Here is a 13,221-nt window from a genome sequence, read left to right as displayed (position 1 = left end):
TCCAAATTTGCGAGCTGAAAAAAATTACCAAAAACATTTTAAAAAATCATAAGAGATAATTATATATTAACGTCAATGTTACGCGCAATTTGAATTCCTAGTTTTTTTTTTAATTTTGATACATAATCTATGAGTCAGTTATTGCAACGCTAAATAAATGAAGATAACTTTTATAGTTCTGATAAAAACTTCTATGCTGACGAAAAATTGCTAAATTGTTTACCATATAATGGTGCGTCATTGCGTCAAAAAATTTGATGTTAAAAATTTTTATGTTAAAATTTTACACTTTTTTGTGTTAATTTTATACAATAAATGTTAAATTTACTTATAAAAGTGTTAAATATTTAACACAAAAATTTTTTGACGCAATGACGTAAAATTTTTTACTATGTAGATGGAAAATCTTAATATAAGCTAATGATATAAGTTACCTGGAACTAGTTGAATGACATATTCAGTGCCATTCTTAAATCGGCGCAACAAATCATCGTCTAGTACAATGTCAATTCCAAGAGTTTCTATAAGTTTTGTCGATTGAATCTGATTCTGTGGCAAATCAAATTTAGTAGTAAGTTGTTTTATCAGTTCTTCAACAGTTACTTTCCTTAGGGATATAACTTTCCAAACATAATGGTCATTCTCATTGTTTTCCAAAGCGCAGTAAATTGTGAGTTTTACTTTCAATGCGTAGTACAAACGAAGCCCATCGTTGCGGCCGCAAATAGATGTTAGGTCTTTTTTAGAAAAAGAAGTAATATCGTGGAATGAAAATCCAGAAAGCTGATGCCAAAGATGTCCAAAACTGTTTCTGTGGATCCAATATAGCAATTGAATAACGTCATAAATATGGGGACCGTCAATGTCTCCGCATTCTTCAACGAATTTACTTCGCGGGCAGTGGAAAACTTCATTGGTGAAGAGATCTGGAAAAGTCGCACCGTAATGCTGAAGCCCTCGGGCCTGAAACCAGGTACAAAGTTGAGCTATCCAAATATGGTCAAAGGGCAGCATTGTGTTACCTGAGTTTACAAGACTCGGTATTGAGCTGAAATAAGTTTTGAATATTGTTGTTGTTTAAAAAAAAAAAAAAAAAAAAAAAAAAATGTTCTTACTGTGTGCTGCTCGACATGAAAGTATTAAGTTTTCCAGATGTTACTAAGCTTGGAGACTTAGCTCCTTTTTCGTGTGTACATCCCTCCATTAAGCTATAGTACGTGAATTGGGATGCAGATAAGGCGTTTTCGAAGGTACTGTCATGTGAGCTTTGGTTCAGACTAGACAAAAACAAAGTGGGTTGTTGATTGTTATTTGAAATTTTGAGACTGGTCTTTTTGTATTAATCTTTTGCAGTGTGTAAAATTTTGCTGGTGTATTGAAGAAGGAAAATGAAATCTTAACATATACATGGAGAGAAAAGAATAGAACTTATTCCTATGTAGAATGGTAACCATTACCACGTTACATAGTAACGGAAATTTTTGGGAGAACCCTGTGTAAATTTGCTAATAAAGATCTTAGAAAGTGTGATAAAAATATGAACAATCACTCATTCGATGCGGAATTAAATTCTGAAAATAATGTTGTTGCTTTTTTATTTTTCAACAGTTTTAGTCGGCTTTTGGTAGCAATAATTTTTTTTTGTCATATATAAACAAATGTTTTCACCATACATTAACTTTCTTAAAATTAAATTTTAGTACTAATAAAAAAAAAACTTGTAGATGCAATTCAATTAAATATATTCAAACTATATGTAAAATTTAAACAAAATTTTTTTTTAATTTCTTCAAAAAATTTTTTTAATTTTTGGAATTTGAAGTAACGAAAGATGCAAATTAATTTAGCTCTCATACAATTGAACAAAAGTATAATTTATCTCAACTGTAAATACCAGATGTGTATAAAAAAATTTCTCATATCAGCTTTTATTTACGATTGAATTTTATTTAATAATTTTTTTTATGAAATATTTTGTACCATTAAGTACAATTGACTGATAATTTTATTTTATAGTTCTTGTTCACTTCAAATGAAGATTCAGTCCTTATTCTTTTTATATAATAATTTTTTATGTAGAAAATGTTCATATACATCCTATGAATAAATAATTTTTGTAAATGAATGTTCTCAAATGTACTAAAATTATCTTAGCAATTATTTTTGTGAATTATGAAGCGTAAACTTAACTAATTAAAAATGGAAACATAAAATAATCTTACCTCATATTGTGAAAAGGGGTGATAAAACCAACTTCTTTCTGAGAATTTTCTTCTTTGTTGTCAGAATTTTCCATTTTAGCGTTGCTGCGATAAGTTCTCAATCGCCGGTGATAGTTGAAAAGATTCACTCGCGGTTTTCTAGTCGTATAATCACGATTATTCAAATTACTGTCAACTGTTGATTTAGTTTTTGTAAAATAACTTTTAGATTTTAATGAAACTAACCATTTAGTAAATAAACTTTTGAAATAATAGTACACTTCTTCACAAGTTTGCTTTAAGTATTCAGACAAATAATAACTGAGCAAACTCGCGGTTGAAAACTGACTGCTTAACATGGTCAAAGATGACCATCAAGAACCTACAAAGTCTTACTTAGAAAGAGGAGGATTTGTTTGAGGGTATTTCTCATTGGTCGATGACAGAAGACTGACTCTGACACTGTCCCAACGCATAAGTGCAAACGTCACTCGTCAATCTGGGCAGGCCATATATTATATCTCCTTAAACCTTAAATTTTACCATCAGTAAATCCGTCTACCTGAATTACCTCTCAGTTTTCTTCCAGCGTACCTTTTTACTCGTCATACCTATCTCTTCAACCTTGAGCGTGAGTACATTTTAGACACTTACGATTATTGCTATATAGATCTTAAAATTTTTGTTTGTTCAACTTCGCTGCAGAGAAAAAGATGGGGAGGGGGGCAAAATGATTTTTCAAGAAAATTGAGGGACAAAAATGATAAAATCTAAATGACTTTTTTTCATTTCACTTAGTCATTTATTAACAAAAATGTGCGACTCACTTACCCTCCCTTCCCTCCATTCTTTCCCCCGGACAAAATATGTTAATATATTCAAGAAGTATTGAATAGAATAAATGAATGAAATTTATAATAAAAACAGTGGATTTGTACCTGAAAAAATTAATTGATGATTTAGACATTATGTTCACACTTTGAAAAAGAAGAAGACCGAATAATAGAGACACTTGCCGCTCAGTACTTTGTTGAAAAGTTTTATTTATGACTTTTAAATCAACAGGTGGCTGAAAATACCAAAATAAATCATTTTCATCTACGGCTGTTTTTTCAAGGATTTTCTAAATTTTTGAAAAACCTTGCTCCAATTAGGTCAGGTAGAGAACATTGGATCAAGCATAAAAATGATTTATTAGTATCGTGTAAAATGAGATATCATATATCCTATTAGGGTTTCAAGCGAAAAGAAACATCATTTTTTTTTACATGTCTTAATAAAGTTGTCGAATGTAAACAGTTTCAAAATGAATTCAATATGTTCACTAATAAGTGAGAAGACGTAGTTTTTGACCTACCCAATCAAAAAAACTGTAAAGCTAAGAGACATTAAATCTTTATCCAAAATTTTTTTCCAATCGATAAAAATATGATAGTAGCAGAAGTTAGCTCACTATGTTGGGCGAACGAATCAACCGATTTCGACCGGACTGGCGGCGATCGAAGTGGTTTTTTGATGTTAAGAGCTGATTAGTTTTTGAAATCGATCGGTAGAACCGTTCAAAAGTTTTTCAAAAAAACCTCATTGAAAAAAATTTTTTTTGTAGTTTTTTTGAGATTTTTCAAAATCCATTGGTTCGACTTGGTCCAAATTGTATTCAAAATCTAAGTTCAATCGAGCCCTTTTGAATGGTACCAACCGCGATTAAATCGGTCAAGCCGTTAAAAAGTTATGAGAGTCAAAAAGTCATCGTTTCTAGTTATAATTAAATTTCAATCATTTTTAAACCCGACCCCCTTCCGAATTGGCTAAAATTTTTAACTTCCCGATGGTGTCTGTATGCCTGATGTGTGTGTAAAGTACTCAAAAACGTCATAAGTGTAATCTTAAGCGCTTAGATATGGAATTAGGAAGAAGATGCAGGAATGGTCTTTAGAGTCAACTATTTTCCTAATTTTTTTGTTTCAACATTTATTAAAACATCAATTAATTAACATGTATACATTTTAATTTTTTTTCTATAATTGATATATATCAATTTATAATCATTACATTTCAAACAAGCCAAATTAATTATAATTACACGGAAAAAATATTGATTTAAAAATTACAGTACAAATGATATTAAAATTGCATTTTAAGAGTTGTATAAATTTCACGTCACTTTTTGGCGTATTCGAAAACTAATTGTACTTTTCAGTCCCAGTACAGATTATATTTATGTTATTTACATTCGTGTTTTTCACAATTATTCTCAAAATAATAGATTACAAATAAGAAATTTGTAATCTATTACTTTGTGCATTGAAAATTAAAATAATCTTCAATAGAAATACCAGTCAAAAATTCCTATCTATACTTATGTACTGTCTACTGTAACCAAGACGCGAGTATATAAAAGCCGTCAAGAAGTTCCATTTAAAAATACATTTAATACAGATTTGTCACCTGATAAGATATTTAAATCACTTTTTTTCCGTGTACTTTTAATATACTTTTAATGCTGTGTTATATTCTTCTTCACAACTATGTTAAATAATTTATTTATATAATCTCTTATTTATTTAAAATTATAGCCATTGTTTCTTCTGAAAATATTCTTTCAATACCGGTGGCAAGCAATCTGCGACCAATAAGGCTGTACGACAAGGACATTCCGCTTCTGTAAAAAAAAATTTTATTTTCCATTATTGCTTAACTAAGTTTAACTTTACGCAAGCAATTGTGTAATAATTTAATAAAAAAATGTTTTTTCTTATGGATTTTATCACAAGCTTTAACAGCTTCTTCTGCTTTAGCATCCAATTTGATATCTCTCGCCAAATGAGGTAACAACAAAAAGCGTGGAGCATCAAAGGTACCTTCAATCGTAATCTATCAGACAAATAATTATGTACTTTATTATGTGCAAAAAATTGTGATAACCTTTGATTTATTATTGTAATGTAGATTAATTGAATAAATAAGCAATACAATACCATGCCAAAGCCTTTCAGGAAACATCCTATGGCTCAATGTAATTTTTCTTTCCCAATTTTCTCTTTAATGTCTTTAGTGCCATTGTAAATGTACTGACTTAACGTTACATTAATATTGTGCTCTTTTCCACATGACTTTTCGGCTTCAGGTACTTCATGTGGATGGGAATTCTAAAAAAAATTATACTAGAATTTGCAGACATCTCAAGATTATTTACAAATTAAATAAAAAAATTGTTATGCAAAGAAATAATTTATTTGAAATTGGAGTATAAAAAATTAAAAAATCTAAATTTGCAACATTTTTTAAAAATTAAAAAAAAATCAATTTATTAATAAAGTTACTTACAATTTCCACGAAAATTGCCGAGCTTACAATAAAAAAAGTAAGCAAATAATACAGAGTGGTCATGATAGTATGAATTTTAATCCAGAAACAAAATTTTGTATTAAAATGAAGTTTTGTCTTAAGTTCACGCACTTATTCGTAACACGATAAAAATTTTCTTTTTATAATTATGAGAGATCGTAGCTGATCGTTATTTAATGATACTCACACATTAAATTTTATCTTTATGACTTTTTAATGAATTTGATACGATAAGGTTACACTTTACTTTATAATGTACCTTACCTAAAGATCTAATTTTATGTTTAAGCTGTCAAATCATTATTGTCAAAGTTTACTGAGATTAAATGAGGATCCACAAACAAATACCCTCGAAATTTATTTTTATCTTCGTCACGTAGGCGAGTAGTTTAATATTCGGCTTAATTCCATTAATTACCATTTATTGCATCTATATAAAAGTTTTGAAAAAATTCATCTTTTTTTCTTTTTTTTTTTTTAAATTTTTTTTTTATAAATTTTTAATAAAAATCGATCGACACAATATTAATTTTTTTAGTACAAAATAGAATTTAAATTTATTTCTAATTATTGAAATAACATTTTCCCTATTCAACTTCTCTGCCCGCTCTGCTCCTCCCTACCTCTATGTGTAGCAACTAAATTAAATATTCAAATGTTTCAATTTTTGATTGATTTGTAAAGTAGTAAATATATTGCCATTATTCGTAACATATTCATTATTTGACTGTAGTATATGCTATCTAATTTTTTTAATCTAAAAGCCATAAATCATATTCATAAGACAAGTTTACTAAGTTTACAGTTTTGTGTGTTAGATAAACATCTGATGGTTGATTAAATTTGATGAGATTAGCTAAACAAACAACTTAATTTTGACAAACGTTATCTTTACATTTATAATTAGTAGACTTCACTTATATTATAATTATTGTTATTATTACACGGAAAGAAGAAAAAGGAAAAAATTAAATTATACATAGTAATAAGAGTCACTTTAAATTTAAAACTAAAAAAAACTTTAGTTTAAAAAAAAATTTTATAATTCAAACTTTGAATGTTAATTATCACAGGTTTCTAATGTAACATTTAAATTTTACAATTGAATTCTTACAAAATCTGCAAAAATGACAATCTAAAACTGTTATTTTTTCAGTTTTTTAAGATATGTTTTAACGTCATTTTGTTTAATTTGAGAGAAAAAAAATTTAATAAAAAAAAAATGTTTTTTTATCGGAAGATTCAAAAACTAGAATCTTCTCAAAAAAACTCTTCTTTTTTTTTTAGCATGATAGTATTTTTACTAGAGCAAAACCCGCCAAAAATTACTACAAAGTTTAAAATTTTTTTTTGCTACCTCAGCTTTTGGTAGGAGTATATTGCTTCAACTAGACGTCATTTGATATAACCACAAGAAATTTTGTTAAAACAAGCATTCACGGATGCTACAGAAGACAACTTTAAATACAAAGATTTCTTACCGAGCTATGGAGTAATAACGATTACTCTCCGAGGGTAAAATGAAACCCGCTGTTTCATACATAAGGTAAATCCATATAATTGCTAACCATCCCTGATAGCCACCTTATCTATAACTTACTCTCAATCTACGTCCGCAATTTGAAGCAAACTTGACGGAAAGAGTTGGCAAAGCGAGCGATTACCTATTAGTTACCTATAACTTACTCTGCAAATAGACGTCAAAACTTGCTGTACAAGTATTTCCTTCAAATTGTAGTAAAGTTGAAAAGAAATTTAACTACAAGTTTGATTGTTAACTTGTATTCAAGTTGCGGCCGTAGATTTCCGTCAATTTGCTTACAACTGTTGTTGAGAGAAGAATTACCGCCAACTTGATGTATAAATTAACCGTAACTGCTGGAAGTCAACACTTACTGAGAAAGCGCTGGCTATCAGGGATTTGTCGAAAAATTATCAAATAGTGCTTTTAAAAATAATTATCGTTTCGTGATCATATTTATTAAGATTTCATAAATTTTTAGTAAAGTATATTATTTTGTTAATATGTAAAAAAGTAGAACTTTTCAGGAAAAAAATTGAAGATTAATACAGAGTTAATATATCTGTTGCACACATGTAAGTTTTTATTGATAGTTAGGTTTATTGATAGAGTCATAATTAATAACATATAACAATCCTTTTAATTCAATCTGTAATTTAATCCAATCTCATAACATTAAACGATGAGCTGTGTTGATATTTTTAATTGTGTCGAGTGATGTTAATGATATTATCTTTGATACATACATCAAGCATTGTATTTTACATCAGCATACAAAGCAACTTTGTTTCTCTATTCTGCTATATTTCAATCATTTGTCCGGTAAAGCGTTCGAGGATACTTTGACAGTGCTCCAATAAAACAGATCTCGTTGATACAGTAGCGCAAATAATAAAGTGACATGTATTTAACAACATCATTTTTTTTTCTACTTCTCATTGTGAGTACCTGCCATTAATTAGCCAGTTTAATTATATTATTGTGAAAATCTAAACTAATTCGAGAATACAAAGTACACGTCTCATTAAAAATGAGTAATAAAGTATGAAAATGCTCCATTGAAATGTTATATTTAAAATTGTGCACTTCATTTTAATAGATTGAACCGAGTGTGTATAACTGAGATTTAAAATGAGTGGTGAGCTTCGTTGTGAAATGAAGAATTTTTGGTCGTAAATTAATTTTTTGATATTGCTTGACATATCCGTAGAGGGCCATATTAGAAAATTTGTGATACACAGAAAAAAATTCCTGACAAAATTAAGGAAAAATCTGTTAAATTTTCAATTTTAATCTCTTCGTGACATATAATTGTCAAAATTGTTTAAAAGTTATTCCAAAAAATGCCGGAGTTAAGTAAAAAAAAAAAAACACTTGTTTCCAAATATATCGTCGACGATATTTTGAGCTCTAATGATTATTATATTTCATTAAAAACGATCCGGAAAGAAATGTCGAAGTTATGTAAGAAAAACACTTTTTTCGGTTTTCTTTCGTTCACGATATCTCCCAAACGAATCAACTGATTTTGACCGGATTAGCGGCGATCGACGTGGTTTTTCAAGCTTAAGGGCGAATTAGTTTTTAAATTTGATCGATGAAGCCGTTTAAAAGTTATTCCAAAAAAACCACTTTAAAAAAAAATTAAAAACTTTTTTTTTATTTTTCAAAATTTATCGGTCCGAATCGATTCAAATTCACAGGAAATCTAAGTTTAAGGGAACTATTTATAACGCCGTTTAGTAGGTTCCGATCGGTTTAGTCGTTCAAAAGTTAAAAGCGAGTTAAATAAAAAAAAAAAAAAACCCAGGCATAGTGACAACAACATCGCGGGGATCATCAGGGAAGCTTCTTGTGGCCTTAAAACGTCGAGATCTGATGAAAAGTCAATTTTCGCAAAACGGGGTGAAAACTTCCCGATTTTTGAAAATCTTTAATTTTCTTAGCGGGAAGTTAGAAACTTTTTTAAATAAAAATAAATTAGATTTGTATTCTCATGTATGATACTTTGATAAGGTCATATCAGGTCAGACATAAAAATTGAATATATATATATGGCCATATGAGAAAATTTTCCACAGATAGTCAATAAATATTGTCATTGATAAATTACCATTATTTTTTCAGTATTTACTTTTGATTTCAATTTCAATGGAGGCGTCTCCAGCAAAATTGCGTAGCAACCGAGCTGCTGAATCAACCGAGCTGACATTGAATGAGTCTCCATATTGGGAGTACATTCTCCGCGAGTTTGTGTTCAAGACAATATCATCATTACCCCAATCCAACAATGTTCTATACAAGAAGTTGCTGGAAGCTCCATTTTACGGTGGCCCGCTCCTGACATTATCTAATGAAGACAATACGTTATTGTCCCGAGGGGACGTTTATCATCTTCCAAACGGGCAATGGATCCTATGCCAGGAAGGCTGCGAAAACTGTAAACTCTGTTTAAACCAGAAAGACTCTCTTGTGAAGTGGGAACTGAAAAAAGTTAAACCTAATACATCATCCGATCTGTACAAATACGATCTTCAATTAACAGTGGTACCACAAAGAGGAAGCACTGCGCTCTCGAACTTCGGAATTGAGAACATTTACATTCCCTATGGAATAAAATCGTCTACTGAATTATCGAAATCGGATTCGCCTGTTACAGAGCATTCACATATTGACCGAACAAGATTCAGTCGGTCTTGGCGTCAAATCCAGAGAGATCAAATTAGACAGCTTGATAAAGATAGTACAAATATAAATCAAACGGAAGAACTATTATCACTCGATAATTCAACAATAGACTCCCAATTGATACCACGTAATTCACATGACACTTCGCCTGCACATCGATTAATTCTCGGAGCTGACCAGTTGGGCAACAAGCATGTCATCCATATTTTGTCTCTTAATTCATCCTCTCCGGAAAAATTAAATTTTTACAACGATGTTGATTATCAGCTTATGAACAATGCCGAGAAATTGAGTAAGATGTATTCGGATGTTCGGAAATTGTCGCCGTACCAACGGTACCTCGAGAAAATATTGGATTCTATTCACAACCATCGTCCTATTGTTGAAACATTTTTATCTCATGATCAATTGAATCAAAATAAACGCGATAAGTGATTGATAATGTTGAATTATAATTTTTAAAGTTCTATTCCATAAAAATTAATATTATCGGTATTATACATTCTAAATAAAAAATATTTAATGTATCGAACTAATGTATCGAATTTTTTAAAATAGACATTTTGTTGTTGATACATTGTACAGAAACTGCTGAATAGTGTGACCTCAAATCCACGATATGACAGTTTAACTTTTAGATGAAATATGAATAATTATGCACTGTTAAAAAAAAATTTAATTCAAGAGAAAAAATTTTGAACCAAGAGATTTTTTGTAACTTAAGAATTTTTCTACTTAATTCAAGATACAGCCATTCTTGAAGATTATCTTGGTTCAAGATTATTTCTAAAATTAACTGTACTGTCAATCTGCTTTGTAGGATGTCATTAATTATTAAATCTTATTTTATTAAAAATACTAAATCAATCATTCATGTAAAACGATTTTTTTACAGCTAAAAACAAATCCACGTAAGTAAAACTTGAATTTAACATTATTGCATTTAAATTTAATTCACAATTTTTTAATTTTCTAAAAGTGAGACTACATCTATTTTGTCATAAAAAATCGAAAGATGAATTTATTCAAAAGACTTTTTTTTCGGCTTAGTGATTAAAATTGAAAAATACACATTTGTTCCATTTTTTATTGAAATTTTTCTGGTATTAACTTCTCGAGTGTAAAATATATTACCATACTTCTGCATAATTACCCAAAATTTTACACATATCAAGAGTGTTACGTATAAGTACAACGAAGAGTTTTATAAGTACATTGTAAGTACTACTTTGACTCAAAACAAAGTATGTGCAATGTAAAGTAATAGCGATAATACATAAGATTAATTTAACTTCTACTGGAAGTTAAATTCCAAGTTTCCGAAGTAGGTTCATTGAAATAAATCAATATTGAGGAAATCATCAAACATTTTCTCTTCAAAGACTTGAATACTGTTGAAAGTTGTTCTGTCGACAATGAACTTTTAAAATTCTTTGCCCTACATTCCAAAAAACATTAAACAATCAACCAATAATACCCCAATGAAATAATTTCTCTATCCCATCAATAAAACGTATTTAAAAACGAAAACTGTCAAAATTAATATTGTCCATTTCACAATGCAGATAACTTTTCAAATTGATATTGAACATGTTATAACCATAAAATTTTTAATGAAAAAAAAAAAAAAAAAAAAAAAAAAGGAAACAGTAATATTGAATAATTCCCGGCATCAATATTCATCATCTCCATAATTCAGTAAACAATTACATCCAATATTCAGAGTTCCCTTTAACCCAGTATCAGTTCATCAGAGTTGGATATTTTGTTTGACAATGCTCGAAAATTTATAGGGACACGATATACGGACAGTGGTATTAACAGTATTACCATTGCATTGAGAAACGTACAGTACAGTGGAGAACAGCACAGAACAGAACATAGCAGAGTACAGTAGATATGCCCGGCTGGTGAAATACAACACTATGGATAGCACGTTGTTCAACAAACAACGCGGGAATATTCAATGCTTGTTTTACGCTAGCGCATGTGAGTGATCGTTAATTCGATCGTTCGCCTTTACTCAATGGTAATGTGATCGCTTAATACGTTCTAATGCAAATAAACGTAAACCACTCTCTCTCTCTCTCTCTCTCTCTCTCTCTCTCTCTCTCTCTCTCTCTCTCTCTCTCTCTCTCTCTCTCTCTCTCTCTCTCTCTCTCTCTCTCTCTCTCTCTCTGCCTAATACTCACATCGTTACAAATCTATCCTTCAATGGTATGCTTACTGCTCCTTCCCATTCTATCTTCTGTAGATTAGTTGCATCTAAAACAACTAAACGTATTTATACTGTTTTGGTATGAGCGACATATTCTGCAAAAGAGAAAAGAAATTGTTATCTATACACCCGTCTGAAGTCTCAAGGATGCTGATACGGCTTCATATGTATTTGTTATAATTATAGCATGCTAATAGATAGAAAACGAACCAAAATCAAAATAAGCTTGTGTTTGATACCTGAAATACACATGATGGGAATTCGCACTGTAAATTGGATGTCGGTTTCTATATATCTAGATCTATATCTACAGATAGTATACTATTATGTGCCTCATATTATATGTTGTCAGTTAGAATAGGCGGGTTCAAGAGGTTAGGCGAGCTAGTGCTTATATTTAATTAGCAAGGAAACTAGTATAATGAAAACGCAGAGATGAGAACAGCTAGAGGGAATCTAGGACACAAAACAGAAAGCTTTTCGGCGAGGGTGAGATGGTAGCTCGTCTAATTATCTTCCCTTACATTCACCAACGCTCCAAACCTGTTCCTCATAACCCCGTTCTATTTTCTTTATTGTTTTCACTGTCACTTTCTGATGTACACGATCATTTTTTTTATCCATTTGTTCCATTGTTAATTAATATTTGAGGAGCTGATTTTCAAAAGGGTATCTTTTTATATTTTAAAAAAGCAGTTTTTAAATATTAATTACTTCAAAAATTATAAAGATTCCTAAATGAAACTCGAATTGTAGCTTCATAACCGATAGCACTTTATAGCAAAATTAAAAAAGTTCGATAAAAATATTTAGAATTGAAGATAACCTGTTTTTTGTCTAGATTAATCAAAAATGAAAAGATACCCTTTTGAAAATCAGATCCTCATTTATTTTCTATTTTGATTTTCACGTGGTTCACAACATTCGACGCAGTTTTAAATGTTTTTATTACGATTAAAAATGAAGAAAATCTATCTTTTCGTAAATTTAAAGCTAAAAAATTATTACAAGAAAATAAGCTATAAACAATAAAGTAATGTAAATCCCACGAAATATTATAAACTAGTTTAAACAAACTTTGATGAATAGAAATTTTGTCACTTAGCATACACGGCAATAGTGTCGTACAAGAGGAGTTACACCCATTAATTTAAAATCTGTGATTTTGCTTTAACATTCATTCCTCTTGTACAATATACATAGTTCATGTGAAAGCATTTCAATTCTCTGGCGAGCACTTTGCT

General features: G+C 29.9%; 2 protein-coding genes and 1 long non-coding RNA gene across 3 annotated transcripts; 2 read left to right on the top strand and 1 right to left on the bottom strand.

The window, feature by feature from the left end:
- Positions 1–23: 23 nt before the first annotated feature.
- LOC141533099 (uncharacterized) lies at positions 24–791 on the top strand. Its single transcript, XR_012480183.1, has 3 exons — positions 24–232; positions 398–571; positions 660–791. It is a non-coding gene; the product is annotated as an uncharacterized LOC141533099 (long non-coding RNA).
- A 285-nt stretch (positions 792–1,076) lies between these two features.
- LOC141533092 (uncharacterized) lies at positions 1,077–2,775 on the bottom strand. The gene is made up of 2 exons (XM_074251784.1): positions 2,223–2,775; positions 1,077–1,277 (listed from the first exon to the last, which is right to left on the bottom strand). Exons 1-2 carry the CDS (start codon positions 2,558–2,560, stop codon positions 1,112–1,114), a joined length of 504 nt encoding a protein of 167 aa, XP_074107885.1. The 5' UTR covers positions 2,561–2,775; the 3' UTR covers positions 1,077–1,111.
- A 5,125-nt stretch (positions 2,776–7,900) lies between these two features.
- On the top strand, positions 7,901–10,571 carry LOC141532989 (uncharacterized). Its single transcript, XM_074251625.1, has 2 exons — positions 7,901–8,011; positions 9,199–10,571. The coding sequence occupies exons 1-2, from the start codon at positions 7,973–7,975 to the stop codon at positions 10,192–10,194; spliced, it is 1,035 nt and encodes a 344-aa protein (XP_074107726.1). The 5' UTR covers positions 7,901–7,972; the 3' UTR covers positions 10,195–10,571.
- The last annotated feature ends 2,650 nt before the right edge of the window (positions 10,572–13,221 follow it).

Source organism: Cotesia typhae, unplaced genomic scaffold (genome assembly GCF_013202065.1).
Source record: "Cotesia typhae breed Kobodo isofemale line unplaced genomic scaffold, CoteBio_Ctyphae contig_122, whole genome shotgun sequence".
NCBI classification, from domain to species: domain Eukaryota; kingdom Metazoa; phylum Arthropoda; class Insecta; order Hymenoptera; family Braconidae; genus Cotesia; species Cotesia typhae.
The sequence above is the reverse complement of the archived record's forward strand: the minus strand, read 5'-3'. Positions and strand labels throughout refer to the sequence as shown.

Excerpts from the sequence above, each read along its gene's own strand:
- LOC141532989 (XM_074251625.1), top strand. The coding sequence starts at position 7,973 with ATGTATTTAACAACATCATTTTTTTTTCTACTTCTCATT. Across the intron at positions 8,012-9,198 it reads TTTTTTTTCTACTTCTCATT|TATTTACTTTTGATTTCAAT; the intron begins GTGAGTACCTGC and ends TTATTTTTTCAG.
- LOC141533092 (XM_074251784.1), bottom strand. The coding sequence starts at position 2,560 with ATGTTAAGCAGTCAGTTTTCAACCGCGAGTTTGCTCAGTTATTATTTG. Across the intron at positions 1,278-2,222 it reads ACCCCTTTTCACAATATGAG|TCTGAACCAAAGCTCACATG; the intron begins GTAAGATTATTT and ends GTTTTTGTCTAG.